This window comes from Trematomus bernacchii, unplaced genomic scaffold (genome assembly GCF_902827165.1).
Source record: "Trematomus bernacchii unplaced genomic scaffold, fTreBer1.1, whole genome shotgun sequence".
NCBI classification, from domain to species: domain Eukaryota; kingdom Metazoa; phylum Chordata; class Actinopteri; order Perciformes; family Nototheniidae; genus Trematomus; species Trematomus bernacchii.
In genome coordinates this window covers 6,332,084-6,356,521 of record NW_022987851.1, presented here as the reverse complement: position 1 = coordinate 6,356,521, position 24,438 = coordinate 6,332,084, and the positions used below count along the sequence as shown (strand labels likewise).

Sequence of the window (24,438 nt, the reverse complement as noted above, 5' to 3'; positions counted from 1 at the left end):
ATATTAGACAGTGATTTATTTGAATAATAACAATAATTCTTAATGAAGATAAGATGTGAATACAGATTTCCTAAGAGATGATTGTTAAGTTATTGGGTTTCAAAATTCTTGGAAAAAGAAACTACAAAAACTGACCATAATCAAACAATTCTCGGCTGTGTCATTTGAATAAGTGTCTAACATTTAGAAAACATTTAACAAAAGCTACAAAAAAAGTAGTGTTTCAGAATAAGTGTTCCAGACTTACGTTTTGTATAGAAAATGTTTGTGATTGTTTCTCAGTTACTATCATTAGCATAGTTTAGTTATTGACTGAATTGATATACAGTACCCTTGTACTGTCATGCTACCTTGCAGTATGTTTTGTTTCATTTGCATTCATCTCCATATGAAACATGCAGCAATTTGAGATACATTTCCTTTGTTATTATGAGTATTTTCTGATACTGCTTCTCAGGTCAACGTCATTTCAGTCAGTGTCTTTCCACCAGAGGAGGGAGCCAAAGACTACTGCCGTCTGACAAACAAACTGTATGTATTCATAATTTAAAGAAAAAGAAATTACAGCAATATCAAACATTTCATGTAATTAAGATAGGTCAAGCAAAGCCTTTAAACCAAATAAACACTGTATTTTTAGTTTAAAGGTCCCATGATATGGCCATTTCACTGATCATAATTCCATTTTTGAGGTCTACTAGAATAGATTTACATTCTAGTAGAATGAGCCCAGTGTGCTCTGATTGGTCAGCTCGCCCACTCTGTTCTGATGAGTCCACCACCGTTACAGCGGAACATCAGTGATTATGTGTTACAATAGCGTTAGCAACCAGAAAATGACACCAGTAATGACAAACAGATGAGAATGCTGCGTGGGGTCTGGGTGCCGTGTTGGCGGTACGTTGCGAGGCTCGCTGCTGCGAGGAGCGGACAGTGTGAGCTGGCTTACTGGTGTGGTTTCCTGGTTGCTGCGTGGGCTCGGCGAGACAGCGAGACACAGCGAAACCCAGCCCGAAACCAGCCCAAGCACACACACACACCCGCAGCCTGGCTGTGAGTCTGTGTGTGTGCTCACACACAGACTCACTCACAGCCTCGCCGCGTCCCGCCGTCTCAGGCTGAGAAATCCACGGAGCTGCAGCTGCCTGAGAAAAGATTGAGTATGTGTGTGTAACGTGTGTGTGTGTAACGGCTCTGCGGACGTAACGTAACGGCTCCACGGATTGGTCCATTTGGACCAATTGGTCCATTGGGTCGTCGTTACGTCACTTGGTTCCCGGAAGAAACAAATGGAAAAAGAAAAATCTCCAACGAGGCGTTTTGGGGCAGCATAGACAGGTCTTTTCTGTGTTAGAGTTGTACTCGCTACAGGGTGTACTTTGAGGGGTTTTGACTCTGCAGACCGTTTACATGCAGAAAAGGCTACATAACACACAAGGGGACAGGTAATAACCGGAAAAGCATGACATGGGACCTTTAAAGCTTCTTGTTTTCACTCCTCCCTGTAAGAAAGCTTTATCAGTTTCCCCTTTCAGCCCATTTCCACAAATCATCAGCAACACATACTTCCTGTTTGGCTCCCTGTGCCTGCATGTGGCCAAAGGAAGCTGAACTCAAATGGAGGTTATTTTGGAGAATGGTCTGTTGTACTTCAATATCTTTCATGCTAGTTTCTCATGGCCTCCGCTGCCATCTCTTCCTCTCTCCTCTTTCCCCACACTCAAAGCTATTCCCACCTTGAGCTGACTGTGCGACAACCATTTTCTGTGAAAGCTGCTTTAATGAAGAGCCAGGGGAATTAGGTGGTCATCTATTTCGTGTGAAGTAATGCTTGAAACCCCATTTATTCGAGTTCACCCATTAGCAATCATGTCCCCCCTGCCACAAAGCGCCATGTGTGTCACTCTGCCCACTTGTTGTCATAGCTGGGTGACGATGAGACAACAAACACAAAGGTGTCTTTAGCTTTCACAAACCATCAGACCCTCCCACAGTGCTTTCAAACGCCTTTAATGGCAGTAATAATGATTATAGGCTTGATTTATAAAAGCACTAATCACATCGTCTTCTAAAGCTTTTAGTAAACCGTTTCCATTGTCTAATGAACCATGTTTCACAAAGAAGAGCAAATGCCCTGTTTCTGTTTCCAAATTACTGGCAGAGTACCCTGCCTTCCGGAGGCTTATTTATATTTACTTGTGTGTGTGAAGTGTTTGTTCTCAAACAGTGTTGAACATTTGGCCTCCTGAGAGAAGAATTGAAACCCTCTAAACACCAGAACCTGTTAGTCTGTCCATTTCAAAACCTGTGAAACCAGGTCAGAACTTGGTTTCGGCTATCTGATATAAACTAAAATATGAAAGTCATGTCAAATAAATATGTTATGCTTTGGTGAGGATCAAAGTCCTTTTTTATGTGTACAGATTTAGTAGTTGATGCTATCCATGACTGACACTATGTAAAGAATATTGAGTGGTATATACTGTATATGAGCAGTAGTGTGGTGTGTTGTTGGCAAGTTAAAAAAAAACAATCCATTAGATGGCTTCTCTTCAACTCCCCCCAACGAACCACTGAAGTGACTGACTCTACTTCCTCCTGGCCTTGAGTAGGTCGGCAGAGTTACTCTACAATCTTTCATCCTTACATGAAAACTCAAAATTAAAGGTGACCTATTATGCAACATCCACTTTTTTATGTCTTTATACATAAATATGTGTCCCCTCTGTGTAAGGAGATTATAAAAGTTTCAGGAAAAAATATTCTCCCTCTTTTTGTCCTGACATTTACATAAAAACCTGTTTGAAAATGAGCTGATCAGATTTTGGCCACTTTGTGCAACCATTAGCCAATAACCAACCAAGGTAACACCCGCCCACCTTATCACCTGAATCCCTCCTTAGAGCACCATCAGGCGCTTTCACACCAAGTACTTTTCCCAGGAATAGTTCCCGGAACTTAGTTCTCCAGGAATCTTTAGTTCCGGGAACTATCTAGTAGATCGCGTTCACACCGGAATAAGTCCCTGAGGGAGGATTACGCAAATGAAGCCGCTGACGTCACTTCTTCTTCTTCTGCTTTGGGTTTACTGGCAGGCCGCAAACAACTTCACGGCGTATACTGCCACCCGAAGACCCCGGCCGGAAGTCCCCGGAGTTGGGGACTGGCTTCAGTAGAAGCTGCTGGGACTCCCAGCAGCTTCTATCGAAGCCTTCCGAGTAAATCGCCAGAAGCGCCGACACCTCCTCATCTCCACCGCCAGGGGCGGACTGGCCATCGGGACGTTCGGGACGAATCCCGATGGGCCGGTACTGAAGTGGGCCGGTCGGACGATGTGGGCCCCCCCCCCCCCCCCGTTAGTAATTTACCGAGGTGGGCCGGCGGTACCGAAGTGGGCCGGTCGAGAGTCCCGGGCTGATTTGTAGTCCCAGTCCGCCCCTGTCCACCGCTCCCATGTTTTCTTTTGTGTTGCCATAAATTAGTCTCTCTCTGTTGGTGCGCAGGGCTAATGCTAATAATGCTAATGCGAGCAAATAATATGGCGGCTTACAATGCACTATTCGTTTGGTATTTGGAGCCAAACACTTCTGAGACATGTTTTGTATATATCTGAGACCTATAATATAAAGTTGAAAAAGGGACCTTTAAAATAACTGAAGAAAAAGCAGCTAGGATAAAGTCTTTGGAAGTGAGACTTCCAACATTTCAGACATGCGCATACATATAGGCCTGGACCTATAATGAAAATCCTGCAGCCTAAAGTCCATGCATAATCCCACATAGATATTTTTAGCTCTTTCCTCTCTATTTTCTATTTTAAAGACTGAATGTCTGGGCCCATGACTTTTGAGCTCATGTTTTTGCTTGTATATTTTGAAGATGTAGATGTTGATCTTTATGTGTTCATTTTATACTTGAGTCCAATTATGCACATTGTTGTAGTTGCAGATGTCAAACCTTACACAGCTGAGTCAAAACAGAGACAGCCAGTTAAAAATCCTGCCTTCAAAATAAAAGTATTATTATGTAGCCTATAAACATTTAGGGAAAACGTAGCTATAATTAAATAGGTATGATAAGGGAACGTGCATGTAAAGTTTAACAGGGTAAAGAAACAAAAAGATTGTTTGCAGAAAAGTCGTACCGCACTACACTCCCTGTGGATTGATACTTTAAAATGTTTACAGCAGGTGTTCTCCATCTTGACTTGAAGTAAGAAGCATGTCTACGGCTTAGATTGATTAGTAAAATTGATGGAAAAGTTTAGTGAAAATAAAAATGTTGTTTCTCTATTTTAAATGCAATTATATTAACTGAAGTCCAACCAGCATTAAAGCTCCTTCAGCCTCTGTCAAAGATACAAGATGTTAGTGTATCCATTCAAGGGTGAAACATTGACAACTGATTATTTACATTGGCTGCTTATTGGCACTGCTTATTTAGCTGAACCTAAAGTAAAATACTTCATATTTCTTATTCCAGTTGGAATCTGCCAAACTTAACAACCTACAGAAAACATAATTGTGTATCTAAGACATAGAATAAAAAAATGAAGCGCACTAATTTCCGTTTTTATTTTGAAAGTCTTTAGCAGAAGTACTGTTATGTTTTATAATGAGTGACTTGACAGCGCTGACGGGGCCAAATACGCGTAAAAGTTGTCCACTCCTCCTCCTCGTGCTTGAGGCTCGTTTGGCTCCTGATATAAAAACAGAGCTGCTCTCTGTCCCCGCTGCTTTCCTCAGTCTCCTCTCAACTAGCAGGCAGTTTGCTCCAAGAGGCCGAAATACAGAGAAAAAAAGCAGGAAGATCTCTGGCACATTCCCCAGGATGGAGGTAACTACTCTATGACTCTGGGCGTAGTTGTAGCGTGTACTTTAAGGCCACTTGAGCAAATGTATTTAACATGAACTGTTGTTGTGTGCAGCCATGTGCACTTGAAATTAAACATTGCATCATAGCAATCACAGTGAGTAACAACATAATGCTTTTTATGGTGCGTGTTATTTCCCTTAACCTTTAGGAAATAATATTATAGAATTTGTGTAGAGCTGCAAATATATGTTATATGTTATGCAAACATTTCAAAGTGCTTTTTCAACCTTTCCAACGTGGACTTGTTCTGCTTTTCTCCCTCTTTCTCTGTTTCAACTGAATATCTTTGGGTTATGGGTTGGCAAAAATAACCTAGGATGGAAACTTGTTGTTCTTTTCTGACATTTAATGGACCAAACGATATGTCAATTATCTAGGAAATCATCTGAACATGAATACATATTCAAAATAATAATTAATTATAATAGTTGCATACCTACATGTGTCATTGCATCTATGAATTACTATGCAACTGTAGTTTAGTTTGCTACTTTTAGCATTATAAACACTCTTAATTATCTTGACAGTATTTACATCATAGCTTTGATTTTTGATACAATAGTTTAACTTAACTTATGACGTCGAGCAATAATTATATGCTATATTAAATTATGTAAATGAATGGATAACTGCATGTGATATGATACATTTTCAGCTCTATGAAAGGATGGCTGTACTTATTTTTCCTGAGGGTGTAGTTCTGTTAATAACAAACACACACTTGGGCTCAGTTTGTGTGTTTTTAGGCTTAAAAGTAGCAGTTCTGCGGTAGCTTCTTCATAACAAGTCACCACAGTGTGAGTGAAGGGAAATGGAGCTGACACAACGTCTGTCAAGAGCCAGTGTTTGGGCGTTGTGATTGTAACCAGGTTGAAAATAACCCTTACAGTGAAATTAAAACAAGACAATAAGTGTTGTTAAAATATCTCAAATGTATACTGATTGGTTCAGGGGGGCGGGTTGAGGTTCGCAGGAAGTGAATAGAGAGGCGAAGTCCCTCCCTTTCCGGTGGACCTCATGGGACCTTATTTCGGAAAAATTATGTATTGAAGTCAGCGAGAGAAAACGTATTTTTCGATCCCGTTTGAATTGTGCTATGAATTACACATAGATGTTTGTCGATCTTAAAAAATCATTTCCATGTCAAAAAAGTCACAGTTTGTCATAAAACTGTTGAAATATAAGACTATGAAAAATACGCAAAGAAAGGCTACAAATCCCAGAGTAAGTAAGTAATTACTTTAACAAGATGCCTGTGTGCTTTGTACCAGGTTGTAATCATACCAGCAATGGGTCTTGCTCGTTCTTTCGCTTCCCGTCTGATGAAAGGACCAGGAGTGGCTGGATCAAGTTAGCTAACTAGCTAGTAGCAAGCACGTTAGTTAGCATTACAGCCTTAGCCTTGTCATTTTTATTAGCCTTAACATGAAGTAACATTAAGTAACCCAAAATGTTAAACAGTAAGAGTAGTAGTCATATTTCGTGAACCCTTTGAAGAGTACTGTCACACCGGTGTGATCATTCTAGAATACACCGTTTAAGCCCGGATGACCCCGGGGAGACATGCTAATGCTAACGCTACATTAGCATCGGCGATCTTTTCTACTTTTGTGCTATCTGCACAAATGGTTAACATTGAACATTAAAAAGATCAGGCAGTGCAGGGAGAATCGAAGGAAGGCAGGCAGGCAGGCAGGCAGCTTTGCATGACATTCTTCTGGACGTGTTTCATTGTGGTGATAGTGAGGGTAGTCAATCCCTTTTTTGGCAAGACAGTAGTGACGGCCATTCTGGTGACGTGTGTTGTTGTGCGAGACCAGAGAAGTAGTTCATTGAGCGGTTTCACACAAAAAAAGTCTTACTTCACAGTTTTACGGCAAAACATTTTTTTAATTGCAAAATTATCTTTTAAATTGACAAACATCATATGTGTAATTCGTGGCACAATTCAAACGGGATCGAAAGATACGTTTTCTCTCGCCATTGACTTCAATACATAATTCTTCCTAAATAAGGTCCCATGGAGTTCCACCGGAAAGGGAGGGACTTCGCCTCTCTATGCGGAGAGAGAGAGAGAGAGAGAGAGTGTGCGTTAGAGTCATGGATACAGCGTGGGAGGCGGGGCCTCGTTCATTCCTATGAGAGTTGCTCATTGGCAAATGAAGACAAAATGGCCCAACTTTTGAGAGAGCGAAACGTCACGAAAGTATTCATATAATCATATAATCCGTTCTTATTGTGCATCCATGGGTAAAGGTAAAACTCATCTAGTACTGAACACGTCACATGAACGTGCCGGGCGGCGCGGTCCCGTGGGTTGGATGCGCGTTCATAATGCCGAGGAAAATAACTCTTAGAATAACGTTATTAGCACATTTTACAACTTGAGGACCGAATAAGGGCTATACAAATGTTCATACTGGGTAGTTTGTCTCTTTCCCAATGTTAGTCAATGGGGAAAAAGTCTTTCCGGGCCCAGCGACTGATACAGAAGTGTGGTACCGCCGTTTGGCCACAACGAATATTTTCCTCAGAGTCCGGCGCACTTCCTGGGGGCTTGGTTAGAGTGGTGGCTTGACTGACAAAGTTGCGGCACAGAGAGTGAATTAAAGTTGACAGTTTATAGAGAGGCGAAGTCCCGCCCATCTACTTCCGACCCATGGGACCTTATTTCGGAAAAATTATGTATTGAAGTCAATGGGGAGAGAAAACGTATCTTTCGATCCCGTTTGAATTGTGCCACGAATTACACATGTGTGTCAATCTTAAAAAATAATTTCCATGTAAAAAAAGTCACAGTTTGTCGTAAAACTGTTGAAATATAAGACTATGAAAAATACGCAACTAGAAAGACTACAAATCCCAGAATCCCGGTCCCGCATGCTGGCTCTCACGGAACCGACTAACTCCCCTTGTGTGTATGTACAGCTCTCAACATGCCCAGACTTGTAGTGATGTTCACCTCTTTTAATACTTTTCGCCTCATTCTGAAAGAAAGAAGTGAAATGTGCTAACGTGACGGCCGTCTTGGTGTGTGGTGCGAGACGGGAGATGTAGTTCATTGAGCGGTTTCACACAAAAAAAAGTGTTAATTTTTTTGACTTGCAAAATTATCTTTTAAATTGACAAACATCACATGTGTAATTCGTGGCACAATTCAAACGGAATCAAAAGATAATCTTTCTCTCCCCATTGACTTCAATACATAATTTTTCCGAAATAAGGTCCCATGGAGCTCCCCCGGAAAGGGAGGGACTTCGCCTCTCTATAGCAAATAAGTATGTAGTTAGTGTCTCAAGATTATCAACTCGACAGTCTTCATATGGATTATTTTTCTACACGCTGTCTGCAAGGAACTGAATACATTTCTACTCAAAGTTTGTCACAGAGTTATCCACGTGTGTATATTAGCTTGTTAGCAACTGAGTGTTAGCATTCATTAATAAAGTGAATGGACTCTTAGCCACGTTATAGCTAACTCAGCTTGCACTATTGGCTTCAGTTCTGGGTTTTTCGGCATGAAAACCCTGAGGATCTTTATCAGTTTTGCTGCAAGTTGGTGACACAGTGAGGAGTTTTGGACAATACGAGAGAGCACGCCGTCGCTGGACACCTTCCCGCCGCCGTTAATCGCCATCTGAGACTGAGGGATCGGTACAGCTGCAGTTTGGAGTTGAAGATGTTCAGGTATCGCGCTGGTTTTATTGCTCATTTGAGTGAAGACTAGAGGACAAATAGTTTTGACTTTCAACGCTCTCAAGCATCACATCAGGCCTGCAACGTGAGGGGTTTTATTTCATTTTATTTGCCGGCTTGTGTGTGTGCTGAGTGAGTGTGGGCCCACTGAGTTAAGTGTGAAATTGATTCAAAGGTGACCTGAAATATTTTGATATTATAATAATTTCCAATTAAAGGGATTATTAATCTGACATTATTGAAGGTACATTCTGACTGTATATTTCATCTTGTTTGTTCACAAGTATACAGTAAATAATTGAGATCTCTATTTCTTAAACTGATTCCAGTGTGATATTTGGTGATTTCCTTTAATAGAGGTATTTAAACTAATGTGTTTAAGGTAAGTGACATTGTGCTCAACACATTTAAATATACATTTCTATTATGTCACTCAGCTAAGTTGTTCAGTGTGTATATGTTATAGTAGAGTAGACATAATCTAATACTAGTGAAGTTACAGTATTTAAAGGTGCTTAAAGGGACTCAAGATAACGACAACATTAGGCTACCTTATGTATTCTTCATTGTAAATTAGATTTATTGAGTTAACGAACTCAGGGCCCTTCCCTGATTAAACTAGGGAATAACTGGGCTACATGATGAATGTGTGAAGTAAAGGCAATTAGTTGATTTTGTCTTTATTGTAAACCTGGAATTTGTTTATTCTGTACAACAATTTCCCACCCTCAGCTGACAAGCCATGCTTTCGCCTCTCAAAGGCTAAACTGTCCTTAACTAGGCCTGAAGCTGAACAAAGTCTGCTTCTTCATAGCTTAGGTTCAGGTTTGTGGTCTCCTCTCCTCCTTGCAAAACAAACTGTTCCCTCTGACTTTACCATCGTTTTTTCAGTATTTAATGTCATGTGGCAAATAGGAAGAGAAACACCCATGTTTTCCCCACAGCACGTGAGGGAGCACATTAGTAATCTGCCACAGAAATACACTCGCATACTTACACCACTCAACTTTAGGACTCAGATGTGGCTTTGGTTTGTTCAGCTTCAATTTAAAACCTTAAAAGAAAGAATAAAAGAATTTGGACTGCACCCAAATCAGGAAAAGATGAAAACTATGATAAGAAGAAGGAGGGGTGCATTTCCTACAAAATCTTTTGTTTCTGATATAGTTAGTCTGTATGAGTTCAAGTTGTTTGCTCCATTAAGTGTAACAATGAGAGGGAGGCATCAGGGTCAACAATTATTGGTGACTCAAACTTTTTCTTGATGTATTTTTACACACCCAGCCCAAATCTCACAGTTTTTACTAAAAGATATATCAGTCGGTAGCAGCGCTGCAATGTACATTTAAACTAAACGATAAGTTGTCTTAACAATATCACAAAAACATACATTTCTTTCCAGAAATGACAAAACAGTTACTCAATATAGTCCACTGACATTGTTGTGAACAGGAACTATTTTCTTAGAAATGTTAGCTTGCATTCATTGGTGACACCCAAGCAATGCTTATTGAGTCTTGTCACATTCACAAGTTAGGTGAAATCTGTCGCCTGGTTGAGTTTTGCGCTAATATTTTGCTTTCAGTCTGAGAATTTCCTACCAGTAACAATCTGACACCTGCAATGTATGCAAAATGGATGAGCTCTGCAGATGTAAGCTGTTTGGAGAGAGACACTTTTGTCTACTGCAGTTTGAGATGGATAGGTATTTTTGCCTGCTGCATTCTGCCTAAAGCACATGCAAACAAGCACTAAACTAGTCTGTAAAGTCAGTCTCACATTCCCCGTCTTCAAAACTGCCTCAGCTTTGACCTCTGGTGACATCACATATTAGTTTAAATTCTGCTGAGTTTCTAATTTCAGAAATTAGCTGTTTGTGTTCAAAGACATGAATTTACAGCTTAGGCGTGCCTTTAAAGCAGATTGACGCATGGAAATTCTAAAATGTTGTGTTTCCTGTGTTGCAACAAAAAGCTATTTAGATGACGAACTGGAAAGTTTACATACTGTAACGTACATGTGTGTGTATGCTCATTTGTTCTGTAAGTGTGTGAGGGTTGTGGGTTTAGGGGTGGTGGTTTTCCTTTGATGGAAAAACAACACCGCAGCTAGAGGAGTGAGTATTTGGGATCTCCTTGCCAACCATATGGTGTGCACATTTATTATGTAATCCATAGTAAAGTTAAGAGACCAATAACAGAGGGACTCAGTCTCTACCAGCCAGACGTTTGCGAATGAGGCAGTTTTTTCCAAATTTCCTTTCAAATATGTAATTTACCTAGAGTCCCACTATTAATATTATTGTTAATGCTTCTATCCCTACTACTTATAATACAGCTCTTACTTGCGTTACAGTCAATACCACTAAAACCAGTATATAGGAAAGTGTCAAAGTAAATACAAAGCTTTTAAAGCTTTGTGTTGCTAAAATAAGGATTATAACAAAACATGGTATGGATATGTGACGATTCAATGGTCTACGATCCAAAAACATTGAAGCAAAGTGAAAATGATGATGTGCCTTTATTTAGAAATTTCCATGGCACCACTGTCACCAGTCGCACCTTCTTCCTAAATATTCCGTGCTTAAACGATATTTAGCACTCTGAAGTGAAGAAAAGGTCAGTTTTAAATATTTTAAAAAGAAATAGATTGTTTTTCATTTAAATGTTTAGGAGAGAAAAGTTATAAAAGTGAAAAATCATATTTGAGTTGCTTTTTGTGAGACAAATTAAATGTTGTCTCCTGAATTTAGTTCAAATCATGTAGCAGATTTAGTGTTTGTTTGTGTATTCCCATCCTTATAGACTTCACCAGTGAGGGACGGATGCAGTCTGAGGTGTCTGCTGAAGCTCTATATTAAGCTGTATGTGTTTCAGGGCAGTATGAATGGTTCACTCTGTCCCTCACATAAAACAGACACCTAAGTGACCGTGAAGCTCAGTGGAATGTAAAGCATCAGCATCAAGGAAAGCCCACGAAACTCAAGCCCGTTCTCTAAGTCACGGTACAGTTATGGTTGGATCTGTGCTCAGCAGAGGCTGTATAGAATGTATTTAATGTTATCTGATTTGACAGATAATGCAGATCTGAGCCATGATAAGATCGGCTGGATAGGCATAGTGATGATGGGAGAAACCACCAGCATCTCATGTGACTTCGAAAACTCAGATTCCCCTGATGCTTCCTGTTGTGGCTTGTTTAATCAGAATATCCTGCGAACAACTTCGCTTTTATCTGATATTTGTCTTTTTATCTTGTTTCCTGTCTTCTTTTCACATATCTGCTGAAAAGATATGTCTCTTTTGAAACCAGCACTTTACAATGCTTGTTATTTCTAAATCAATTGAACAAGAAAGGCAAACAAAAAAAGATGCATAGTTTCTGCAGAATATTCATATTTCCCCCGTAGTTACTTCTGTTTGTCTGCACTGTTTCACAAGATATTTAGTTTCCCAGGTTACGGTACCAGGTTCAAAACTAAAACTAGTTTTGGGAATTATCAAATGTTGCTTTCATCGGAAAACATAAGACTTTAAGAATTACTGAGGTGATATTAATTTATTTGGAACTCATTAGACATTAAAATATATCCCCAGTTAGCAATGGTAATATGTTCAATTGCATTAATAAAAGATAAAGAAAGGACCTACGTTCAATGTAAACACTGCACATTTCAAAACATTCAAAATACGGCTTTGCAAATGTTTTATCATTTTGGAGATTAATTAAACATTATTTCAATGAGCCTCAGGGATACATACTTAAATTAAGTAAAACAAAACTGCTTATAGTTCACAATTAACATTCATACTGGTAACAAACATTTGTCTCTGTATTGCTGCGTACTCTCAATGACATTGGAACTTTCCAACAGACTCTCACAAACAATATATATATATATATATATACATTTTTTAAACTTGGAAAGCTCAGTATTTTTGGAGATTGCAGTGTACACAGATGCAGACGAAGCATTAAACTAGTTTATAGTAAATGTGTGATTCCCTGAGGTTATTCTAAAATATCAAACTTTTTTGTAGTTTTTTGAATTTCTTTTACTAATTGGCATGTTGCCTGTATTTATATCTCCCTGCGTGGAAGCTTGGCTGGTTGGAGGATTAGTGCATCTGTACGACGAATAAAATGGTTCATAAAACCTAATACATAATTCCGGTTTTGCCTTTTATTGCGAAGCCATTTATGTTATTTTCTTAAACATTTTTATGATTTGTCGCCATTATAGGCATTCCCACTATATGTGAAGTGTGTTTTTCTCTGAGTCCTGCTATCAAGAACAAGGGGCCGGCCCCTCTGAGCTTCAGTCTGCAGCAGTGTGGGGCAAAGAGATAGCCTGGGTGGGAGAACAGATAGCGAGGATCTGTAAAAGAAAAACACACATGCTGTTGGCTTCAAGGAAGTTATGTCATGGATGGACTCATGTAAAATGAAGCAGCCTGCGTCAGACTTTAAGCTGCCTCAGACATCTGCAGATTGTCAAACAAGTTGAATTTAGTCAGTTTAAGTCTACAGAGGGCCAATATGTACAGACAAGGTAGCAACTCTGAAGAAACATAATCATCATCTTTATAACCCGCTTCCAAATCTCCCTGCAGAACTGTTACCCATACCGCCTGCACCCCCCCCCCCCTCTCTCAAACCACCCTCTTCTAAATTTGGCATTGAGCCATGCTCTTTATTTCCTTTTTTGGCAGAAAGTAGTGCAAACACATTAAGTGCTGCATGCTGCATGTACTTTATAGGTGACATTCTTTCAAACCCTTTTTCATTTTGTAAAAAAGTGAGATTTGTAGGTTAAGCTTAGAGGCCAAGTGCAGACAAAATCATCAATGTTATCAGCAAAATACATTTTTATCAAAAATAAAACATCATTATGGTGTGGTCCCTTTTTAGAGTGTTTTCACATATTTGTAAAGTATGCAATGTCCGAAGCCTGCCATGAATGAATGGATGCCAAAGCCTGTGGCGATGGATCTTGGAGGGAAGGTGCGAGGCTTTACTGAATGAAGTCATCCCATGTCTTTGATACTCTGCCTCTACGTCAACAATCTGATCCACTGTCCAGATGGTTTTTGTCTTTGTGATTGCTGGATCAGAGTGGATGAGAATACCCGAGTAGAATCCCCAACAGATGCTTGTATCAATGTTTTCTTGCTTACGTTCGAAGATTTGGAGGACGTAGTGTCTGCTGTGGGCTGTTTACATTTTCTCACCCATCATTCATTCTCCATTACCTTACCCTTTTTATTGCACAATAGTTCAGCCATGGTAGATATCACATTGAAATATCAGGATGCCTGGCTCCTCATCTGTTTTCTTCTCTTCATAATTTGCCAGTCAAATTGCAAAAAGCATATCTACAACGCCTCTTGTGTTGTTGTGACTAGGGTTGCAAAGGGGCGGAAACTTAAGCTGGGGAATTTTGGAAATATTCGATGCAAAATTAAACAAAAAACATGACATTTCAACAGATTTAAAAAAAAAATGTTTTAAGTAGAACAGAAAAAGTTTTAATTATTTTATTGAACAATTATTTGTTTAATTGAAGAACGAAAACAGGAATGTTGAGTTAAATATTACTCATCCCCCCAACCCCACTCATTAAAAAATGAACAAAAATGCACCCCCCATCCAAAAGTCCCCACAAAGTCCCATTCAAAATGTAAAGATGTGGCTTCATTTGTCTTGTGCTTTGGGCTCAAAAGTGTGATCCAGTCTTCTTGAAATCATCTGTGCATGTGATGGAGGAATGCACAGTCCCTGTAGGGGGTGTGGTCTCAATAGCCATGCAGTAAGCAGTGTGCTTTCTACTTCCACACAACACATTTATATATATAAATACAGTGCCAGTGAGGGCAGTGGAAAAGTGAGATATTCAGATGAGGTCCAGTCCAAAAACACATCATGTTTTCCTGGAAAGGAAGCGAGCGAGAAGGTGCCTCTCTGCTCTCTTACCTCATAACAAGTGTAGGCAGAAGGGAGCTGCTCTCTGATGGTTTTCCCCCTGGCAGAACACGCTGACTTGTGAAAACAAAGTCTGCAGACTCGAACTGAAGCCATTACGCTTGGTTATCTTATTGAACAAGCACTGGCTCAACAGCTGTGCTTTGGTGTGGTTTATTTATCTGCACTTTGACAGATTCCTACTGTGTGGGGCTCAACAGCAAGAGCTTATGGGGATTGACACTTCCTGGTGAAGGGGTAGAGATCCTGACTTCATCTTTATCAATTCCATAGCAGATGACATGGTCTCTTGCTCTCTGATCACCGTTGTTGTATCAAGCAGATATGTTAGGACTTACCGAGACTAACATCATGTGCTTCTTCTCCTTGCCTCTGGAAACAGGAATGGACAATAGCAGGCTTTGTGTGTTTCTGTTAGTCTCTGTTCTCCTTCCACATCTGCCGGTCATACAGTAAACCTCGTGTCTCCATCCACAGCCTGGAAATTAAGACGCTGGTTACTTGGGATTAACCTTTACTTATCCAAACACAGCTCACTGAGGATGCACACACTTTTCCCTGCAACTCTCTGCTTCACATTTACACTGAACTTTTACCACGGTCTTCTTTAGAGGCTTTAAGGCTCATGTATACTTATGTGTGAGCCATATTGGAGGTCACCTTTTTTTTTTATCAACAAAACAGGTTATTAATAATAAAAACATTGTCATATATTAAGAGCGGGTGGTATGGACATACTGTATATACCAGGGTTTCCCACACATAGACTTTACTTGGGTGGGCCGCCCAGGTATATTAACGGCCGCCCAAGTATATTTCGCGACCCATTTAGTTTTTTTTTTTAGTTTTTTTATTCGTCCGCGACTACGACGCCATCTGCGATCGATTAACTTGTGGACAATGATCCCTCGCTCTACGCCTCCTGTACACAGTCCCGGACTGGCCATCGGGAGGACCGGGGGGTTTCCCGATGGCCAGGCCTGTTAAGTGGCCTGCCTCACACAGGGTGACTGGCTGTCTACATGATGTGGCCTGCCGACATGGCCACTGTCATACAGATCATAAATCAAAGCCCTTGATTGGTGTGTCATTCAGCTCAGGTGAGGTAAAGGACTCTCTGAGTGTTTAGATAGTTAACGTCTAAGTTCTCAGTGAGTCTCAAACGGTTTGGTCACCATTTATGTAAACACATATTTCCATTTGAGGGGGGAGTGATTAGTAAAATATGCATGAATAAAAAAAAAAAAGTTAACTAGGTGAAAAAAGGTAAGATACACTTTTACAACTTGTTAAAACTTGCTAAAACTAGTCTTTGCTGCTGCCTCAAAGAGGAGAAGGGAGGAGGGAGACAGGAGAGGCTGATGCAGGAGCACAGACACACTCACAATGAACCAAAAATAAATAAATAAACAAGTTTCAGTGTTTCGTCATATTGTATATGGCCATGATTTTATGATTATTGAAATGTATACAGTTCTGTTTCATATAGGTGTTCCCATAGATCTAGTCTCTTTATTTTCCCCTCAAAATGCACCAGATTGATGCATTTAACTCCAAAATAAAAAATCTTACCGGGGGAGCATGCCCCCGGACACCCCTAGAGGATTTGAGGTCCACCCCCACTTAAAATCACATGGATAGGTTCCTAAATACATTTACGATTTTTTTTAAATAGTAACCCATGTCCATTATATTCATTTGTGGGTAGTATATTTAAACTATAGGGCTATCACTATGGGCCCTGCCAGTACCTGTTCGCTCTGCCATCGCGTGAAGGGTCTGCTAACACCCCCCCCCCCCGCTACCACCACCCCCCTAAGTATATTTCAGATCTGTGGGAAACACTGTAAACCATAAAATGATAGACATGTGCTTTCCAGACATCTACCCATTTAGTGTAATGCATTCGTTAGAAGAAGTGAGTATGAAACCAAATACATCTGACTTAAATTGGACTGCATGAATTGTGTGAGAATTAAATGGATTTTAATTATATTTTTGCTGTTGTTGAATGCTGCCCCAATTTACTTGAATTCATAAATACTTTTCTCAGTTTTTAAAATCTTGGTTTACTGTGGAAGTATGCAAGAAAAACCTTCAAGAACCCTATGTAACATGGGTTGAGTAATTGATGCATAAATGGTCATTCTGTGGGTGAATTAATCCTTTAACATGTGTCACTATAATGTTGTGGTGGGCATTGCAGCCAATTTGAATGGTTATGGAACTTATTTATGGTAGTATTTTGGTTTTCAAAAGTAAAGCATCATAGTACCAAACAACCTTGATTTGTCACGTTTGGGGATAGACTTTCTCATGTGATTAAAGCAGCATGTGGCATGATTTAAGGGCGAATAATTCATTGCTGTATGCCACAATGTCTTTTTTGATACCACCACTTTAGGGACATCAAAGACAGCCAGTCAGCAGTACCTCAACAGTATCAATGCACACTTGAGTGTTCACAGTGGAGCCAATGTACTGCACTATAAATGAAGTGTCATCCGTGAGTGAACCACACTATCTTTTTCCAAAATGGCCTGGCGATTCAAACTAGTTCTTTACTATCGTCCAAGCAACCACTGTTCCCTTGAATACCAGTGTTTATTCAAGCATGCACTTTTTCTGTCATGCTTTATGCATTATATAAAGTAAAACTGTCTTAAATAACAGTGCATTAACTCTTTACTGTATGTGTTACTTTAAAACTTGCTACATCTGAGGATTTGTTTCCATGGAAGTCAGAGTTCAGAAATAGCTTTTTTTTTTTTTAGTGTCGACACAGACCTTTTTTTTTTTACTTGAAACACATGGAAAAGGCACTGCTCTAAGAAGACTTAAAAAAAGAAAATGTTCCTTGTTTAGACATGCTCAACTGCTCTGCTAGATTACAGCATGTTTCAGATGTGGTGTAGCATATCCAGACCCTCTCTGAGGAGCTGAGGGGTTACAGAGCTGCGATCCAGGCTGCCTGCACAGCTCTGGGCCTTTTTCCCAGGCCTCGAGCCCCAGAAATAGTCTGCCCTGCTCTCCTGCAGTGAACCAAAGTTTCCCACTCTTCCACAGAACTAGGGTCCCAGCTGAGTTAAACATGCACTGATAACCAACAGAGGGCCCTATGTTTTCTCTAAGTAATGTCCCTTTTATCATCTTAGTGAAATCATTTAAGTTTAACAAAGACATTGATATTTTTAATATAGCAGATAAAGCAGTAACAAAACAAATGCTACGCTAGAATGTAGTTCTGAAGAAACAGTGGATGTGTTGATGCCTGTTATACATTCCTACACCATTTAAATACACTTGCATTTCTCACCTTGTATTCTGTATGCATGGTCAGTGAATTTGAGAAGCAGTGATGTATTTGCATTGAGTCTGACGTTATTTAAATTCTCTATGAAGAAGCTAATTGAAGATAAGAGCTGGCTTTGAAACGCACGCATGGAAGGATATTAATGGATCTGAATTTGTAATGCTAACAAAGACTTTCACATCTTCATATAGCTCTGGCACTTTTGCAAGTATGATCATTTCTAAAATCATAAAAATATCTAAAATGTCATCTTGGCTAGGGCTGCTCAATTAATCGTATTTTAATCGCAATTACAATTTTGGCTTGCAACGATTATGAAAACAACATAATCGAAATAAAACGATTAATTTTATTTATTTTTAAATATGTTCTTTTATTGGTTTTTCAGTTGAATTATACTTAAAATTCAAGGTAATCAACTGTTAAAAATATACTGTTCACATTTTCTTTTTCAATAAATGGATGTTTTCAAAGTAAATGGATAATCGTTTTTAATAATCGTGATATCAATTATTCACCCAAATAATCGAGATTATGATTTTTGCCATAATCGAGCAGCCCTAATCTTGGCTAGAGGTCAGAGCTAGAGGTCACTCAACATATACTTCTAAATACTGTTTAACCTATGTCAGGAATAGAAGTAGTTAACTTATGAAGAAAGAAAGCAATGATGTATGTTAGAGGGAGGTGTTAGACATTGCTCTTGTCTGTCTTTTAAATAACGTTTCAGAAAATGTGAAACCTTCATTTGCCTGCACGGTTGTGACTATACTGTAGGTATTTTGCTCTGTAGGAGGCATTTGTTTTTAGACGAAAGGAAAGAGTTAAACAATAAGAGGTTACAAAATAATGGTGTGGAGGGTGGGTGGTCCCTGGTGATTACTATTTATCACGGATGAGAAAGGAGAACTCAGGAAAAGGGTTGGGATGTGGATTAGGACTGAGAGGCACTGCAGGGCTGATGCTGTAATACATTTGGGTGGAGGTAGCATGGTGGTGAGGTCATGTTGAGAACAAGGGGAGAAAAGGAAAATAAAGCCTTGCGATTAAAATATGGAATGCCTGTATCTGGGAATCTTGGGAGATTCATGTTTCCATGGGCAACAGTGCAGAGAGGGAGGAGTGCACACCCAGGAAATGTGACAGAATTACCAGCTGTGAGGAGACGCACAAGCTTTTTAGTGGTCAATAAAAGTAGAATGGAAATGAAATGCAGCATTAAATCCAGAAAGGGAAAGGGTGGAGCACCATACGCAGTGACTGTATATACTACTCATTAAATAGCAGCGACATGATGCAAGATAATTTGCACAGTCCAAACACTTGGCAAAAATGTGGCGAGAACTGGAAAAAACAGAATTACTTATCACTAAGGCCACAGATATGTGAAGTGGGTGAATAGTCATTAAAGGGCAGCACGGAGGGGGGGAGTTTGGCAATCAGCTTGGGAATAGTGGGAGAGACCAAAGTAAAGGGGCCAAGAAGTGATAACAGTGTGAGGCTTCGGGTACAGGACCCTCCTGTCACAGGCTGCAGGGTGATGTTGAACAGCTGTGCAGAGAGGGGCTCACTTCCTGTTTCCAAACCCAAAACAAACACTCTTAAGCAGAAGACATGAGTTCCTCCAAGGACAGCATTGAACCAAAGTTGTTTTTTGTTGGTTCCATTTTCCTCTGCCTCTCTGCTATGTTTCTCAACCCGTCTGCTTTTTCCTTTTAAAAAGAGGAATGTAAAAACGTGTTTATCTTAAAACATCTTATATGGCTTCAAAATCTGCAAGTTTAATGTCAATGTATTGTCATAAAATGCACTTCCCCTAAGTACCATAATTCAGTTTTTTTTCCAATAAGATTCTCCAGTTTTAAATGTGCAAAGCAACATAATATGTTTGATAAAAATGATTTTCTTTTCCAAAAGGATTCTCCATCCAAGCCCTCTGTGGCTGAGCTGGCTGGAAGGTTCAAAGGTCACATTTTACCAATGCCCGGCTCAAAGGGGGAGGTAACTTTTGTATACATACTTATAGATTAATTAGTGAAGACATAATGGACTGATTGTGATATTATATTGTATTTACATCCCTTCTGCTTCCTGTTTGCAGTTGCGATTTCGAAGAACGCCACCTTGCTTGCTAAAGCTGCAAAAACAAAAGGATGACAATGAAGAATCAGATGTAAGTAATTTTCCTCCTTTTCTGACACATAAGCTACAAATTGGTCTTCTGTATACACAAAGGCAGGGTCCAGGAAACAGGCTTGGATCTGTTTATTGTTTTTCATTGTGATTATATTTCAACAGTAGACAGTGTATTGTTTGTTTACATTACATTGTTACTTGTGTTAGACGCTTTCACCCAAAACGATTCACTCAATACTGTGGGCAATCCCCATTGGATCAATTTGGGTTGAAGTGTCTTGCCCAAGGACACAGTGACATGCAGTGGCTGTCAAGGTGGAATTGAACCGGTGCTCCCCTGATCAGAGTCAGAGCCTCAGTGGGTTAGTGCTGCTCTTGTTCAAACTACAACAACTTATCTTTCTTTCACACAAACCAGAGCTCAAGACACGGTAGTAGTGCAACAATATATACATAACAAGCATGTACTGTAATAGTTGATTAATTAAAGGTGGGGTAGGTCATTTTGGAGAAACCAGCTCGAGTGCGCTAGAATTTGAAAATACACAACCGGAGAAAATCTGCCACTTCCTTACAGAGCCCCTCCTCCAACACACACGAACGCGCACATGACCAATGAGGGCACGAGATAAGTTTGTGCACAGATGGAAGGCTGACAGGCAGGTAGGCCATCCAGTTATTTTAGCCGGGCCGGCTAAAATGATTGGTCGTACTTTTTACAGTATTACGGCTTCCACAGATGGATTTTTTGTCAAAGCACTTAAGATATTCATTGCTATCGGGATGTTAAGAGCATTCCATGGAATATAACAAAAAGTGTATCTCGAGCCGGTTTCTCAAACTTACCTACCCCCCCCTTTAATTTAATCTATAATATTCAGACTTAATGTGGTAAATGCGCTTGCAAGTCAGGATGAGCTTTCCTTGTTTAAAAGGGGGGTTCTGATGTTTTTGTGATTTTTGTCTTCAAGGTTCAAGGTTCTTTATTGTCAAACTGACATAGCTACAGAGTAATTATGTTGTTGAAAATCTTATGTCACAGGCTTCTCCAACAATGCAACATAATAACAATACAGATAGCAAGAGCAATACAAAAAGAAAAATAGTTATAAAATAAAGTGAGCATGTGGAATAGTGCAGTACGAGTCTATATACAAGTTATTGGAATGATATATATTAGATACATATTACTGATGTATATCATTCCAATAACTTGTATATAGACTCGTACTGCACTATTCCACATGCTCACTTTATTTTATAACTATTTTTCTTTTCATTATTTCTGTCCGACTGTGGTTTATTGCAGAAAGCTGTCATCTCACCAAATCCCTTTAATGTCAAGACCAAGAACTCCTCCATTATTGAGAAACTTCAGGTAGGTGCATCTTACATTTAAATATTTTGCGAGAGAAATAGGACCCAAACAGTTTCTCACCAATACTCAGTCTTACTTGTTATTATAGGATGTAATATACAGGCAGAAGTAGGCATAATCAGGACATGTTGATAATGTAAAGCATTACTGCCCCCCACTGTTCAGTTGACACTGGTGCCTGAGCTCATCGCATGCTGAGAAAAAGGGGAAGGGTTTGTCCTGGATGCCACAATCGGCTCAGATAAATGAGCTAATGGGATCACAGGCCACACAGCCTCTAGTGAGGCTCCAACTTCTCTTTCCTTTTCCACCACCATCGTTCCATTAGTTAGCAATTCACACGGTGGGCAGCCATGGGACAAAAGGGCTGCCGCTTCTCCCTCTTCCTCTTCTCCCCAGTGGAGGTAGGATACTCTAATCTAAACTTAAACAATGTTTTGGAGACTAATTTGAGCTCTTATGTACTTTAGTTCTTAGTGTGAATATGACAGGTGTTGTTTGTAACACCTAAAAGAGAATTACAGGCTGTATGTAGAGCAGGTGAGTTTACAAAATAGGATGGTGACGGGTGCAAGCTGAGCAAAGTCCTATTTGCACATCCGTTTACTAGTTTTTTTTTACAAAAGCTAGACATTTTAAGGTGTAATTCATCTCTGTATTAATATATTTTAATAATATATCCATGTTTGAATTAACATGGCATGGATTAATCTTCCCTTTACTTATTTGTTATATTTCAAAATAGAATGACTATATTGTAGAATGTATGGCTCGCTCTCTAAAAACATGTGACTTTGAAATGTGATGTTTAAATACATTTACATTACACTGTTTTACAATTTAGTCTTATTAAAAACAATGTTCTAAAGAGAGTATAGTGTCCATGCTTCAGGATCTTCTTTTTCTCGTAGGCAAATCTTGCCCTGTCGCCCACTGCTCTGCTGCCTTCACCCAAGAGTCCTGAGGTGAGGCTCCAGCCCACCCCGTTGTCCCCTGTTGTCCCCTACAGCCCGCTGACCTCACATCTGTACAGTGAAGAGGAGGATCCCATCAGCTTCGACAGCCCTCCTGAAGGCATCCCGCTGCCCAACTTCAACAAGGTAAACAGGATAAATAGATCTGAGCTATCTGTTACAACGTTTCCTAATAATGCACTTGAATTGTTGTGATATGTGTCATGTTGAAGAGCACCATATATCATCTTTTCTAAGCTTTGTTTTGAGTTGGTAGTAGTCTAATATGTCATATTTGCATATTTTTTTTGGTGCAAATTTAAACTCCTGGGCCATTAAATGAAAAACACAAGCTGCTGCCATATTTAGGCCCCTTATGTGCTTCTCACGCTATCCACCGACAGAGTTGTGTCGTCACAACCGGACACATGATCCCATTCCTCGTTGACGTATTTCTCAGCGTGTGCTCTGCATCTTGTCTTCAAGCAGTCCTTGGATAAGCCGGACCAAGATGCCCCTGTAGTGCATGAGTGCTGCTGCGAGGGGGATTGAAGATGTAATCCCCTTAGCCTAGTTAGAGTCCCTAGGTACCATTTTGTGCGGCGCTCTCACGCATATGCTGCCACTGACAGAAATAATTTGATGATATAAATACATTGATGTTGAATATAGATTCTTAGCTGTGTCAAAGTTATCAAACGTTTTTGTTATGCTAAACTGTTGTTTCCACACAGACTCGTGCAAGATTATCATTCAAAAGACGCCCACCCACAAGACAGCACAGAAGGTCAACTGGAGAGGAAATAGGAGCCATCGGGGGTGCTCAGTCCCCATGTGAACTCTATGGCCCAAAAGTAAATGGGGACCACGTTGTTGAACATGGACAGCCAGCAAGTCTGAATGAAGCTGAAGAGAAGGACAAGGACTGTGAACAAACAGAGGATGAGGTAGCACAGAGTGACCCAGATTGCATGGGAGATCCAGAGGAAGAGCAGGAAGCAGAACAAACCCAGAACGTGGAGGTCATGGAGGAGGAAGAGCAGCCTTCAGAGCCTAGCACTTCCATGCAGATAGAGGGCGATGTTGAGACCGAGGAGATGGAGGAGATGCCTCAGGAAGAGCACTAAGGAGGCAAAACTTGGTGTCAACTATGAAAAAGAAAATTAACAAATTATGTTTTGCTTTGATTAAGAAATCTCTTAAAATACTCCAAGATCATTTGTTTAAATGTCTTGGTACCTGCTCTTCATAAGTCCCTCTGTCGCCCTCTCCTGACCGTCTCTCAGAACAGGTCTACAAACACTGGAGAGTTATGAGAAGCAGCTATTCCCTGCATTTGGAAATCAGGATCAAGGTTGATGTAGCATCCATTATCACGCAAGAGGGAGGTTGTGTCATATCGAATCAAGTCTTCATGAGAAGATTCCTATTTTTTCGAGAAATTGCTTTTTCTTCTTTGCAAATCAAAGACATTGTTAAGAGTGCACTTACATGTCAGAAGTATCTGTCATGTACAAAGGACTTTGGAAATGCTGAATGCTGATACCCAAAAAGCTAAATATTATTAGACTACATACAAATATAAATATATATATTAGCAGATATATAAAATGTTCTGGTGTCATACCAAATCACTTAAGGTTGAAATTATGTACAATGCTAATAGTTTTCCTTTGATGTATGTGCTTGTCTTTAATTTTGTATTCTACAAAAAATGACAGTACTACTGCGGAGAGGCTTGGGTCCTCTGCAATTGTGCGCAGCAATGTTAAGAAAATAAAACTTCCTTTCTCTGGAAGGATGACATTGCATGTGTTTGGAGAATTATTGGGGTTGAAATAAGTCAAATTCTCATTATTGAAGTGAAAATCTGTCATTTTCATCTCCTGGGAGATTTTATTATTTAAAAAAGTTAAGATTTTATAGTTAATACAGGTTGCTGATGCTGATAGTGGATAGCATTGTTTAAGCTGCTGCACCATATGGAACACCCAAACGTGAATCAACACTTTTGCAGGGCTGTGTCTGAGTGTTAGGACTAGCAGTTTTACACAGCTCTAGATTAACAGCCTTATTGCACCTGTTATGGTTGGACACATAAC

At 39.9% G+C, this 24,438-nt stretch overlaps 1 protein-coding gene across 1 annotated transcript; it reads left to right on the top strand.

The window, feature by feature from the left end:
- Window positions 1–4,712: 4,712 nt before the first annotated feature.
- On the top strand, window positions 4,713–24,145 carry zgc:153184 (uncharacterized protein LOC751652 homolog). The gene is made up of 6 exons (XM_034112912.1): window positions 4,713–4,836; window positions 19,787–19,870; window positions 19,971–20,042; window positions 21,315–21,383; window positions 22,295–22,483; window positions 23,071–24,145. Exons 1-6 carry the CDS (start codon window positions 4,831–4,833, stop codon window positions 23,461–23,463), a joined length of 813 nt encoding a protein of 270 aa, XP_033968803.1. The 5' UTR covers window positions 4,713–4,830; the 3' UTR covers window positions 23,464–24,145.
- The last annotated feature ends 293 nt before the right edge of the window (window positions 24,146–24,438 follow it).

Bases quoted from the DNA above. Each gene is read 5' to 3' on its own strand.
- zgc:153184 (XM_034112912.1), top strand. The intron at 19,871-19,970 runs GTAACTTTTGTA...TCCTGTTTGCAG, and splicing joins TGCCCGGCTCAAAGGGGGAG to TTGCGATTTCGAAGAACGCC. The intron at 21,384-22,294 runs GTAGGTGCATCT...TTTTTCTCGTAG, and splicing joins CCATTATTGAGAAACTTCAG to GCAAATCTTGCCCTGTCGCC.